This window comes from Notothenia rossii, assembly GCF_949606895.1.
Source record: "Notothenia rossii genome assembly, chromosome: 8".
Classification (NCBI taxonomy): domain Eukaryota; kingdom Metazoa; phylum Chordata; class Actinopteri; order Perciformes; family Nototheniidae; genus Notothenia; species Notothenia rossii.
The window spans coordinates 76,579,238-76,593,825 of NC_136906.1; the positions used below are offsets into that span (position 1 = coordinate 76,579,238).

Below are 14,588 nucleotides of genomic sequence, written 5' to 3' on the forward strand. Positions count from 1 at the left end.
GGGCTGAAACAGAGGGGATTATGGGTAATGCTGCAATGATCTGTTTGGAGTTTGGAGCCAAACACTTCAGAGACATTTTTTGTATCTGAGACCTATAATATATTGATGAAAAACAGTATGATGGGGGACCTTTAAAGTTCGATCAAACTGAGAAACTACGACGGACACATTTTTTTAACAGATTACATTAAAAAATAAAGAGTAACGAACGTTGTGTTTCTCATGTTGCTTTCTGACATTTGCTTCGATATTAGATCTTATGAAGCAACGAGATGTGCTTTTTAAATCTCTATCCTTGTGTGGGTGGGATTTTCTTTTACATTTGGTCTAGCGTGGTTTGCCTTGTGAAGGCTTTTCCCAGGAGAAAAGCACTTTTGTGCATGGGGTATCTTGAGTCTTTTGATAATAGCATTTTGCGACTCGAAGGAAGTGATCCAAGAAAGTCTTTAAATCACAGAGGCGATTTAAAAGTGGAAAATGCTGCCAATGAGCCAGAACTTTTAGGACTCTCTAAGGGTCCCATATTGTAAAAAGGGAGATTTTCATTCCTTTTTTTTTTATCATAAAGCCGGTTTAAATGCTATATAATACTGTACATGTATAAAAAATGGTCAATCCATGAAGAAATGCACATTATTCAGAGACTATGCATTCAAATGAGCCCTCAGGAGTTTTGAAACATGCTAAAATGGCGTGTTTCAAACAGAGAAAGCATAAATAAGTAGTTGTTTGAACATAGCAAATTGTTCATAGACCATAAAACACAAGTTTGAACTGTCGGTCTGACGTGTTAAAAATGATTCGGTGATACAGAAAAGAGAGAAAAATGTATAACAAGAGACAGAGGATGACCCATGTTTACTAAACAACAAGGGGAGATGGTTTAAGACTTGGACTCTTTGCCAAGAAGACATGGCGTAACAGATGGAGAGAAGGAGGAAATGCAAATATTCTTGATGTCTTTATGCAACGTGTCTGTGTCAGACAACTGTCTCTAAGCTAAACGTGTTCTGATGGGCAGGTTGCTGTGCTTTTTATAAAACACTGTAAATAGTTCTTTTCTCATGAACACTGTGGGTCAGTGTTAATTTTGGCAGCTATTTTTGATTTAGTCTTTAGACGAAAATGGTTATTAGATTTAGTCACATTTTAGTCCTTTTTATCCTTCATAGTTATAGTCGACGAAAACTCAAAACGTTTTAGTCCAGTTTTAGTCGATGAAAAATCATTACATGTTACTTTTAGTCAAAAATGTTTTCTCTCTTCAAACCAATTCAGTTAAGCAAATACAGGAATCTGAAATTGGAATCAAGGTGACAGCATCAAGTGTTGAAATTCGTAAAGCAGTATTTCACTCCCTTTACACTTTACTTCTGTAACATCTAGGGATGGGTATCGTTAAGGTTTTTAACGGTACTACTACTCTTTAAAATCTGTGCCAGCCGCTGCTGGGTGTCTGTTAGGCCCCGCCCCCCGCACACAAAGAGAGAGAGAGAGGCCCCGCCCCCCGCACACACAGACAGAGAGGGAGATAGTTAGGCCCCGCCCCCCGCACACACAGAGAGGGAGAGAGAGAGGCCCCGCCCCCCGCACACACAGAGAGAGAGAGAGAGAGAGGCCCCGCCCCCCGCACACACAGAGAGAGAGGGAGAGAGTTAGGCCCCGCCCCCCGCACACACAGAGAGGGAGGGAGAGAGTTAGGCCCCGCCCCCCGCACACATACGAGGCACAGGGAGATCGCTTCTTCTGGAGTGAAGAGAGAGGAAATAATGATATTGCAAGTTAGAAACGTAAGATGCATTTTGACAAGACGGACAATTGGGGGAAAACATGCTGCATTTTGAATGTCCAATAGTCAACCGTTAACACCTTAGTCCCATCTCGTCTCGTCAACGAAAACTAAATATACATTTCGTCATGGTTTTCATAATCAAGAATCTATTTTTAGCTCGTCATCGTCTCGTCTTAGTCATGTAAAAAAAATTGTTGACGAAAAATGTTCACCATATTTTTTGTGGATGAAATGAACACTGCTGTGGGTATTATAGATAATAATCGTATTTAAGGCCCAAACTTTGAGAGTGTATTGGTGTCATAATACATCTCCGTTAAACTGCACACCTCGTTTTCGTGTAAAACCAGTCACTAGCACGACTCTCTGTTCACTGATCTCTGTGAGTGAAAGGTTGTTTTCTTTTCATTTAAAACCTGACAGAAGAGGATTGTAGCTCCAACACCTCTCACTGCAGGAGTGACACAGTTCACACTGCCATTTATTTCTACACAAACAGCACTTTTAAATCTATTTAAAGAGAAAGCACAGAGGTACCAAGTTTATATCCCTCCTGAGACGTCCTGTGTCAGACAAAACGCTCTGAAACTAAAATTACAGTCAAAATCTATAAAGAGATTGATGGGGCGGAAAAAGGAATACTCCTGTATTAAGAAAACCACAGGTGCATATTTTTGCTGTTTTAAGCTTTAATAAATCAAATACAGGTTACCCCTTGACACTTAAAAATAATGTATTATGCATATGTTCAGGTGTATATCAGTATGTAGTGTCTCTACTTTAAAGAGTCCTCTCCTGCTGATGTTCAGGTGTATATCAGTATGTAGTGTCTCTACTTTAAAGAGTCCTCTCCTGCTGATGTTCAGGTGTATATCAGTATGTAGTGTCTCTACTTTAAAGAGTCCTCTCCTGCTGATGTTCAGGTGTATATCAGTATGTAGTGTCTCTACTTTAAAGAGTCCTCTCCTGCTGATGTTCAGGTGTATATCAGTATGTAGTGTCTCTACTTTAAAGAGTCCTCTCCTGCTGATGTTCAGGTGTATATCAGTATGAAGTGTCTATACTTTAAAGAGTCCTCTCCTGCTGATGTTCAGGTGTATATCAGTATGTAGTGTCTCTACTTTAAAGAGTCCTCTCCTGCTGATGTTCAGGTGTATATCAGTATGTAGTGTCTCTACTTTAAAGAGTCCTCTCCTGCTGATGTTCAGGTGTATATCAGCATGTAGCGTCTCTACTTTAAAGAGTCCTCTCCTGCTGATGTTCAGGTGTATATCAGTATGTAGTGTCTCTACTTTAAAGAGTCCTCTCCTGCTGATGTTCAGCTGTATATCAGTATGTAGTGTCTCTACTTTAAAGAGTCCTCTCCTGCTGATGTTCAGGTGTATATCAGTATGTAGTGTCTCTACTTTAAAGAGTCCTCTCCTGCTGATGTTCAGGTGTATATCAGTATGTAGTGTCTCTACTTTAAAGAGTTCTCTCCTGCTGGTGTTCAGGTGTATATCAGTATGTAGTGTCTCTACTTTAAAGAGTCCTCTCCTGCTGATGTTCAGGTGTATATCAGTATGTAGTGTCTCTACTTTAAAGAGTCCTCTCCTGCTGGTGTTCAGGTGTATATCAGTATGTAGTGTCTCTACTTTAAAGAGTCCTCTCCTGCTGATGTTCAGGTGTATATCAGTATGTAGTGTCTCTACTTTAAAGAGTCCTCTCCTGCTGGTGTTCAGGTGTATATCAGTATGTAGTGTCTCTACTTTAAAGAGTCCTCTCCTGCTGGTGTTCAGGTGTATATCAGTATGTAGTGTCTCTACTTTAAAGAGTCCTCTCCTGCTGATGTTCAGGTGTATATCAGTATGTATTGTCTCTACTATGATATGTCTCCATTCTTTAATGTTCAAAAAGCTCTTTATTTTTCTCATACTGCCTGTGCTGCAGCACCTCTTTTCACTTCCTCTCTGAAACCAGAGCCCAGTCTGCTCAAGGTTCAAGGCTTTTATTGGTCATGTGTACATAGCTACAGTGTAGTTATGACAATGACAATCTTAGGTCACAGGCTCCTCCAACAGCGCAACACAATGAAACTGAAAAAACTGAAAAAATAGTGCAAGTAAATAAGAAAAGAAAAATAGTAAAAAAAAGTGGAATAGTGCAATAAGAGTCTATATGCAAGGGACTGAATATGATATATTAGATACATAATTTCTAAATTGCAGCCAGATTAATGTTGTGGATGTGGTTTCAAAAGTTCAGGTGTTTAACAGTCTGATTGTTTAACAGCTCTGATTGGTTAGCTGGCCGGCTCTGTTGTGATTGGTCAACCGCTTAGAGATGTCCCGCCCCTTAGCCTATCATGTACAATGTGTTGGAGCGCTAGTTAATACAATTGTGAGTATTACATAGTGATGTCACTGTGTTACTGTAGGGAGAAAAGGATTTTAGCCTTTTCAGACCATTTACATGCACAAAAGAATATATAACACACTACAGGAAAGCGGAAAACCCCAAAAAGCATATCAGGTCCCTTTTTAAAACTAGCCATTCATTAAAAAAAAACAGCATCCGATGAGGTCTCAGGCCATTGTCTAATTGATTAATCTTGCTGCGTGCAGTAATTAGTTCCAAGATAGAAAAAAAAAGACCATGCTGAGTCAGTTTCCTGTGCGCTCTGAAATGGATTTAACGTAGCAACATCAGGAGACTTGACTTTATGCACACCAACTTTGTAAAAACCTCTTGCAGGAAAGAGATAACGCCACAAAACTGCAAAGTCAACAGTTTAAAGTAGTGACTACATTTTTGCTGTTTTTTCTACCATAGTAAAAATGGCACTTCTTATTGACAGCAGGTAGTGGAAATAATGATTGTCCGTTTCCATCCCATCTGCCTGTGGGCTCTGGAGGAAATAACGACTTTTTAATGAGGTAGAATTAGCAACACCATCTAACTTCCCAATCCGTCATCCAGACTTGTTTCGGGGGGAAATGACAGGACACATTTTGTCTAGCATGTAATTTGTTTTTTCCAGTCTATTGTCCTATCTCTGGTTGACAGCAGTGACTTATGAGGGCTGTCAGTCAGGCACACAAACTTCATCTGATTCAGGAATCTGTTCATAAAGACGTGAGCAGAGAAACGGAGCGAGGCAGAGGAGTCTGCATTGTTCCGTTGCTGAGACAAATGGCTTTGCAAAGTTACATGTTTTGTTATTATTTGTCACTTTCCCTCTGCCAAAAACCGTCTGGAAATAGAGGCATTGTATTTTTGGATGCAGCACTTTGTCAGTGCCATTCAAGGAAGTGTTTGGTTTACAAGGGTTTCTTCTTTAACTGTGGGGACATGAAGCTCTCCAATGCTGTGCAACAAATTGGAAATAGTTCCATTAAAAAATAAAAAGCTTTAAATTGTTGAAAAATCTTTTGTGAAACCAAACTTTGGTTTCGCAAAAGGTTGTATTTAGGCATATTGATGATCAGCGTTTCTGTCAGGGGGGCGTCTTGCCGTCATTTGACACCATTATTCAGCTCTGAACGCCCTGAACTCGAGCCGAGGGCCTCCAAAAAAAAAAAAATAATTCGAGAGAAGATCGAGAGTATTTATCGCTTGAAATGACGAAAGGGAAAAAGGACAAGGACATCCCTCTGTTGGAGGGGCAAAGGAGTCAGGTGGGATTCTTTTCGGAGTATTGAAGATCGTTTCCCCAACATCGGCGGTGCCTGCCACAGGACAACACGGAACGTGCACGATTTGGACGCGATGAACGGGGGGGGGGGGGGGTCTAGTGTAGCACACGTGGGGGCTGCGAGTGCCGGAGCCTCGCAGCGGCTAAACTGAGGCTCCGTGGTAAACTGTGGTAAAATGACTCACTAAAAAGAGCCGTAATTCCCATCACTAACGTAAAGAGATAGTATCTATAAAGGACGGCTCAATTCAAAATTGACCCGGGTGGACGCCCTCTCAGCCCTGGTCTGGTGGAAACGCTGTTGATGATACTAAGAGGTTAGATTTAGATGTAATACTAACACCAACAAATGCTCACAAAGACAATGCTAACATGCTAATGTTAAGGGGTTCTTTTTAGCATTTTAGAATTGACTACCGTAATTTTCTGACTATAAGCCGCGCCTTTTTCCCTATTTTTCGACGCTGCGGTTTATATAACGGTGCGGCTAATCTATGGATTTTTACAGCTACCGGCCAACACCTTTAACTCTATGGGCTCTATGGCCGGTCCGCGGACCCCCACCTTTATGCGGCGGGTTCCAGCAGGAAAAGCTGGAGGCCGGAAAAGAGTGAGACAGGTAGCGCGCAAAAGTAAAAGTGGAACCGAGAGTGGTATGCCGCTGCTGCGGCTTATATTCAGGTGCGGCTTATAGTCCGAAAATTACGGTAGTTCCCATTGAACACAACCTTTAGCTGAGGCTGATGGGAATGTTGTTTGTAAGTAAATGGTTATGACTAGTATCAGACATATTTACATTTAGTGGACCATTAATGTCCATTACATGGTTTACAGGTTTATTTATATACATTTAACTCAAAGTGCTTATATAAAGACATTCATTAAAAAGCCAGGAACACACAAATAAAACAAGCTAAAAGAGAATAAGGTAGGTATTAAATACAAGAATAATAGTTAGAGTGCGTAAAATAGGATTACCTACAGTATTTGTTTTAAAAAAGGCAACGGCAAAATGAAAAGTCTTCAGCCTTGATTTAAAAGACTTGAGAGATTCAGAAGGCCTGCAGTTTTCTGGTAGTTTGTTCAAAAAGCAAAAAGCAGACCCGTCTCAGAAGACCTAAGAGTTCTTGCTGGTTCATAATGTAGGAGAACAGAAATGTACTTTGGTCCATTCAGTGCTTTATAAACCTACTATAGTATTTTGAAGACAGTTATTTGACAGACAGGAAACCAAGTGTAAAGAGCTCCAAACTGGAGAGACGTGATATACATCAAACAGTGCTTGAGATATTCCAGTCAGAACCAAAGTAGTCGATTGACGTGCCCTTATTTTGATCTCCATCGAAATTCTGGCTGAGGAAACAACGGCAGAATAAAGCTTTACTAAACCAGCCGAGAGTTGAATGTTTTCTGTATCAATTATTTGCTGTTTGAGTCCAAAAATAACTCTCAGAACGGTGGAAAGCCCACCTCAGTGTAGAGTAGTTTCCCTGAAGTGAAACACAACATTTCTCGCCTCTCTGAGTCACTGTTTGTAGGAGGAGAAATGTGTATTCATGAGCAGAACTCCTGTGTTCATCATCTCATATTTACTTTCTATGTTACAGAATGCAGAGGTGTCTGTGTTCGAGGTGAACATCCGGTTTGTTGGAGGTCTGCTGTCCGCCTACTACCTGTCTGGAAAAGAGGTAAGAAAACCCACTGAAACTTCCTGTGGAGTTTGCTCATTAAACTTTGGGAATATATAACGCTGTGTCTTGACTGATTGATGAAACAGAACACATGATGGATGGTTGACATTGAGTGATTGAATGGGCGCTTTTTATGTACTCAAAATCTTTAGTTATAAATCTTTTGAATAGCTTGTATCCAATCAGCTTTTTGAGTATAGGTCTTTTTCTCGTCTAGTCCAATACCAATCAGTGTTGATGGCTTGAAAAGATCCTGAAACGTTGTTCCTCTGAGCTTTTGTTTTATGTTGTGGCTGTGCAAAGGTTGAGGACACGGCAATGTTAATCTATGTATGACATTCAATGGATATTCTTAGGTTTTTTAGATTGTTTCCCCGCAGGAACGTCGTTGCATTTTAGCAAGAACATTGGTAAAATGAACGTTGCCTTGCCTTAGATATTGAAAACTGCCACTGTTGTTCTTTCATAGTTCTACCTTTTTTTTATTTAAAGGGAATACAAAGGTGGTACTCGATAGGCTTTGGGGGGAGGACTCTGTTCTGTAGAGTTAAATGATAGCTTGAGACTTGTTTAATTCAGGAAAATGAAAAAAAAGAGAGGAATTCCACCGGGCTTATTGTGTTTCTTATCGTAGCGCCACTCCTACGATATGTGTCTAAATCTGCTTGGTGACAAGAGGCTGTGAAAATAATATCAGCAGGGTATTACACTTAGATCTGCCAATTCAGGGAAGTCTCTTTCCCTTTAAATCGTCTCTACTTTCTGTCTTTTAATTACACGCCTCAGTGTCTTAATGTATGATAAGACTTTCGCCAAATAACTCTTTTTAAATCCACCCAAAACCTGGTACCTGGAAACGTCTTCAAAGTTTATATCTGTTTCTATGCTGATATCACTGGAGGGATTTTGCTCTGAGCCACTTGTATCTTCTCTGCTGTTGACTGCTGCTGTAATCTGTACTTGTATACACACACACACACACACACACAGGTACTGCTATCCTAATCTACAGCATTGTTGTAGTGCTGAGTGAACCAGAGCTGTGAGGCTAAGTGCTTCTTTATTAGCAGGAGAGATATCACAGGAAGGATTCAGACTGGGAGTTTTCTGATATCGAACCCTTTTCCCAACCTCAACGAGTCTTTAAATGCTTCAGCACACAGAAAATCTGCAGCAACATTATTTATTATTAAGTGCTGGATTTTTTGAAGGCTTTTGGCTTTAAATTGGTACACTAACAAGAGCAGTAATTGTTGCTTACAGAACACTTACCATAGAAAAGTTGTTAAATACAAATCATTATTTAACAAGTTTAAAGTTGTTAGGCGCTACTTTATAGCTTAGCACCTCTGTTGTCTTTATCTTAATAACCAAAGCATATTATTCATTCATCATTTACTGTAATTATCACAGCCAATATGCCAAACAGTATAACACAAATCCCGTAGGTTAAGTGTTTACAGTCATTTTAAGTGGGCCCTAAATGTCAGTAAGCCTGCAACGAACACACATTTAAAGGGGACCTATCATGCAAAAAGCACTTTTCTACGTCTTGTATACATGAATATGTGTCCCCGGTGTTCCAGGGAACTCACCAAGTGTCAGAAAACACAACCCTCTCTATTTTCCTCCATACCCAAATCTCTTAAAAAGGGGCTGTAACGGATCTGATACAGACTGATCCAGATTTGAACACTTCTATGACGTCACAGAAGTGGCGCTACGGCTATTGGGCCAACTCCACCAATCAGGAGGAGACAGCCACGGACATTGCCGTTGGAAAGCGCTGGAGACGCTGCAGTACATATGCCAGGCCTGTAGATGGTGCTGTTCTCACTGAATCAGCCCATGCAAAGACAGTGTTAAATTGAACGAAATGAGGAATGGCTAAAAATGCATGATCTGTTTGGTATTTTGAAAAATAAAAAGTATAAATATGCCTTATATAGGTATGGTCCTACACTATATTATTCAAATATAGCATGATAGGTCCACTTTAAATTAACTTATTATTCTGCATATTAGTTTCAGGTTGTTTTGGTGTCATGAAAACCCAACTTTGTGTTTCTAAAATGTGTTCTTTGTCCAACAAAAAGTATAAAACTCAAATGAATCCAGTTATCACATGAAGAGAAAAAACAACTGAACATATTCACAATTAAAAATATAAACTTGAACCACAGAAGGGAGGGATCAGTATTATTGTTTGAGGTCAATATAAAGAAGTAGTGTCTCTGAATTTAAGCCATGTCATACATTTACAATCAAGATTCTTATGCATAACTAGCCAATCATATTCTTAGAAAAAAGTGACGAAAGGTGGACAATATATATGAAATGGCCCCACACAATTCCTCAGCAAAAAGCTTTTAATACAGTTTTTAAAAGACAACAAAATGACAAACACAATCATGAGAAATGTTTGAAACGCTGGAGGCCAACTGTGACTCATCATTTCTCAGCAGTCGCTCTTATATCCATTTATTCTTTATGAGAGACTAAAAGACTTCCTCCAGCATTTTATGTCAGCCTTGAGAGGTCACACTCCCCTCAGCTGCAGGTCAGGGTGGCCTGGAGGGTGGAGGGATGGAGGAGGGTGGAGGGATGGATGGATAATAATGATAATAATAATAAAGCTTTATTTATATAACAAGAAATTCCCCTCAGATTATTTGTTGAGAGCTTTAAAAAGGTACCGTTCATGCATATGCAGCAACATATAACATTTGATCAGGTTAATAGACACAAGGAGGTCAAATGTATGATAATAAAATAAAATATAATATGGTGGATGTGGTTGGATGGATGGATGGATGGATGGAGGGAGGGAGGGATGGAGGTGGATGAATGGAGGTAGATGGATGGATGGATGGATGGAGGTAGATGGATGGATGGAGGTGGATGGATGGATGGATGGAGGTGGATGGATGGATGGAGGTAGATGGATGGATGGATGGAGGTAGATGGATGGATGGAGGTAGATGGATGGATGGAGGTGGGTGGATGGAGTTAGATGGATGAATGGATGGAGGTAGATGGAGGTGGATGGATGGATGGAGGTAGATGGAGGTGGATGGATGGATGGATTGAGATGGAGGTGGATGGAGGTAGATGAATGGATGGAGGTGGATGGATGGAGGTAGATGGATGGATCGAGCTGGATGGATGGATGGAGGTGGATGGATGGATGGAGGTAGATGGATGGATGGAGGTGGATGGATGGAGGTAGATGGATGGATCGAGCTGGATGGATGGATGGAGGTGGATGGATGGATGGAGGTAGATGGATGGATGGAGGTAGATGGATGGATGGATGGAGGTGGATGGATGGATTGAGATGGATGGATGGATGGAGATGGATGGATGGAGGTGGATGGATGGATGGAGGTGGATGGATGGATGGAGGTGGATGGATGGATGGAGGTGGATGGATGGATGGATGGAGGTGGATGGATGTCTGATGTGTGTCCTGAAGGCTGTTGATGGACAGGAGGACTGAGTGTTCCTGCCTCTGAAGGAGTGTTAGTGTCGAGCTGAAACACTGCTGGGTGACTGAGGGGTTTATGGGCGTACAAAGACAAACACCATTAAAGCCTGCTGGGCAAAGTGATTTCAAATAAGTTGTTTTGACCATGGAACGGGTCAAAAGGCACACCGACATTCAGTTTTACAATCACACAAGTGAAACAAATAGTGGCTGTACAATTTGGACCACTATTTGGACTGATATTGACAATTTGTGAAACCGTACTGGATCTATATTTCTTAAAAGTTATCTTAAAGGGGATTATCCATTTTCAAAGTATTTGCAGATCATTAATGCACCAATTTACTAATTGTTTAATATACTTATCATTTCAGGTCCCAGTGAATATTGGGACATCCTGTCAGTGATAACATGTGTGATACTAGACATTAACTTACCCTGTAATATTTTTATTTGTGTTACATTATGATCAGTATCTATTTTATTATCTGTAATTCATGTTTAATTCACTCGTCCTTGGTCAGTAAACCACAATTTGAATGTGCACTCAAAGCTTTTTTTTGCTAAACTTTAACCCGTGCTTTTGGAAACACACTCATGGTAAAAGCTCTTGCAGAGAAAGTGGAGCTGTACTGTGGGTACATTTAGCAGACTGACATTTTTAAATATAAAACGGGACTAATTGAACACTGGTCAGGTATTATGTAACTCCCCATTTGGAATATGTATTAGATGAGGATGTACCTGACCTGCTGAGATGTTCCACCTCAAAATCCAAAGAGACCACAGACAGAGAGAGAGAGAGGAGTGGAATAGAAAGAGAACATATTAGATGTGACCTTAGAAACTATTCAGCCTCTTCACTTCCTCTCTAGTTGCTGTCTGAATTGAAAATGGATTAATTAGAGACAGGAAACGTAGTCAACAAAAGCCCACGCAAAATACTCCTTCCTTAAAAACTGTTAGAAAAACACTTCCTTAGACAACTTGTCTACGTCATATAACCTTTATAGAGTTCCACAGTGACGCGTCCTAAAACCCGGAAGTGAGTTAGCATTTTACCACGTCCGGTTCCTTTGACAAAAAGCAATGGGATCTCTCCATAGGGTTTTGGAAAATAGCTGGAAATAAGGTCTGTGGTTGAGACACATTGAAGAGACAGATCACGTTTTGTTCTACGACATTAAATCCATCAGCAGTGACCCCACTGGTGATTTCTGAAGAGTTGACGTGTCTGAAAAGCGATGGTTGTTACCAAGTGGCTGAATAGGACTACAGAAGTTGTGGAGGCCGTTGTACGTCATTACAACGAACACGTAAACACTCCTCTGAGTTTGTTTACTCTGTTCTGCTTGAAAGCAAGTACCTGCCTCCTGCAAACTGTTCAAACAAACGCTTCAACTTGAACAATTTTGAATCTGCAGTTTTGAATATGGATCTTAAGTCGGCGTGACGTTGAAGCAGCGACCCTGCTGTAGTTCGTTAATAGCATAACGTTAGCATTTTGCTTCTGGCGACTAGATTCAAAAACGATAAAAGTAGGGTAGACATGTGGAGATTATCCGGCTGAACGAAACGTGATCCGTCTCTTCAATGTGTCTCAACCACAGACCTTATTTCCAGCCATTTTCCAAAATCCTATGGAGAAATTGCATTGCGTTTTTGACGAAGGAACCGGAAGGAGTTTACTTCCTAGTTTTAGGACGAGTCACTGTGGCTCTCTATTAGTTGTATTTTTGTATAGACTTTAAACAACTATGTATGAACAATGATTGGCAGTAGTTGTAGAGGTATTTAGTAGTTACATACTTTAAAGGGCAATAGGAAATAGGGTAAAGAAATCAAATATCAACATATGTTTTGAACAAATGAGAGTATTGTGGGGTTTAAGTAAGGGATAATGTGCAGCGACACGGTCGTGCTCCTGATCAGCCTGTCGGTGTTCTTTTCCCCATAATGACCAAGTCGCTGCACATTATCCCGCTTATTACATGGCCACATTCTCAACAAAGTAACGTTATGACTCCCAATATTAATTTAAATGCTTTTGTAGATTTAGAAAAGGATTTTATTGATTTAAAAAATAGTTGTATTGATTTAAATTGACATGCATCCGCTGAGAAAAATAGTCCGTGGTTACTGTTTGAACTAACGTAGCAACGGCAGGAACTGCTTCGATAGTGTTTTTGAGGAGTATTTTGATAACAGATTTGAAAACATCGTTTCTTGCTTTAAAAGTAGCACAATTCATTATGTCAAACCTTGGAAAGTATCTCCCTGCCCTAATGCCAAAGGAACTGGCAACTGAATATGTGTCGCCGTCTGATGTCTATGTCTGGACCGCTGCGGAAAAAGGAGGATTTCTGCCCGTTACTTCTCCGCTGTTTTCTTGTCGCTCTTTTCTTGTCAGTTAGAAAAGCAAACTGCATGCACTTTGCTTTTCGGCCAAACTGTATACAGTTAAATAGAACGGACTTCTTTGTGCAGATGTGAGCTTCCTTAACAACGGCCAATAAGTGCTTGACAGCGGTCTGTCTGTTCTGGATTAACAACGTGTCACGTGTTCTGAATTGACCAATCAGAATCGAGTATTCAACTAAGCCATGTAATAATAGCTTTTTAACAATGTGTATTAACAGGTAGTCCGGCTCCAGGTATAAGAGATGCACCTTAAATGGTTTGTTATTTCAACCTCTTTCTTTTCATGTGCTGAACCATCAATTACAGAATGGCTCTTGTTAAGAAACACGTTTGTCTTCTTTAACAATGGATCAACTAGTTTAGCTGGCAGCTGCTGAGGTGTCTCCTTGTTATGGTTTCTGGTACAATAGCTTCGTGTTACATTGCCTCCCATTTAGCTTCAATTAAAGTGCAATAAAACATGAAGATACAACCTCAAAATAGCACAAATCCTGCAGGCACATTAACTTAGACAAACCATTTTAAGTGCAAGTTGAAGCTTGGATTTAACCAGAATACATGTGTGGCTTTCTTGTCAAAATCATCTCTGCAGTTCATGCTCCTTTAATCTTGCTTCTTAAACCGTTAATGTTTAATTTGGATAAGTCCAGTGGTGTCTCTGTGTCTAAAGGAGGTCCGTAAGACGCCTAAGAATCGTCTGCTTTGGTTTCGGAGTGACAGGATTTCCACTTTCATCTGGATTGTTCTCATGGATGGGGGAGGCCTCTGGGACACTCATCCCTCCATCAGCAGATGACTCCGTCATACACAACTAAAGGAGATGGGCATTAGTTTTCATCACAATCAAACAATCATTGTCCTTTATTATAATCACTCCAGGATAAGGGGTTTGGATGCAGGATGAAAAGCTCCTCTTATAATGAATAACAGCTTATTTTAAATGCCGATCTTCACAGCAAGGCTTTGGTTTGATTCCTTCACACTTTAATTCCAATTTAGCACATTACAATATATTCATGAAGACATGCTTGAGGGTTTAAAGTGATTATACATGTCTTTATGTTGCTTCCTGCCTTGATTTCTTCCCTCATCTTTTCTGATTCATTTGCTTTTCCCTTCCTATTTGTTAATGTTCCCTTTCCTATTTGTTAATGTTCCCTTTCCTATTTGTTAATGTTCCCTTTCCTATTTGTTAATTTTCCCTTTCCTATTTGTAAATGTTCCCTTTCCTATTTGTTAATGTTCCCTTTCCTATTTGTTAATGTTCCCTTTCCTATTTGTTAATGTTCCCTTTCCTATTTGTTAATTTTCTCTCAAACGTCTGCCTTTCTTTACATTTTAGGTTTGATTTCGTAACAATAAGAATATTGTTTGTTCCCACTGGAAACATGTGGAAATATACTCAAGATAGCCAGTATGCATGCTACATCAATTGATTTTGTGTGATGTGTTGGTACATGACTTCCTTACAATCCAAAAAGGAAATAAAGGAAATTCTCAATAGTAAAAAAAAAAAAAAAAAAA

At 40.0% G+C, this 14,588-nt stretch overlaps 1 protein-coding gene across 1 annotated transcript in view; it reads left to right on the forward strand.

Annotated features, from left to right (window-relative positions):
- Nucleotides 1-14,588, forward strand: part of man1a1 (mannosidase, alpha, class 1A, member 1) — a 168,112-nt gene that overhangs the window by 57,757 nt on the left and 95,767 nt on the right. Inside the window, exon 4 of the mRNA XM_079644772.1 lies at nt 7,073-7,153. Within this exon, the coding sequence (XP_079500898.1) occupies nt 7,073-7,153 (81 nt within the window). The remainder of the gene's footprint in view (nt 1-7,072; nt 7,154-14,588) is intronic.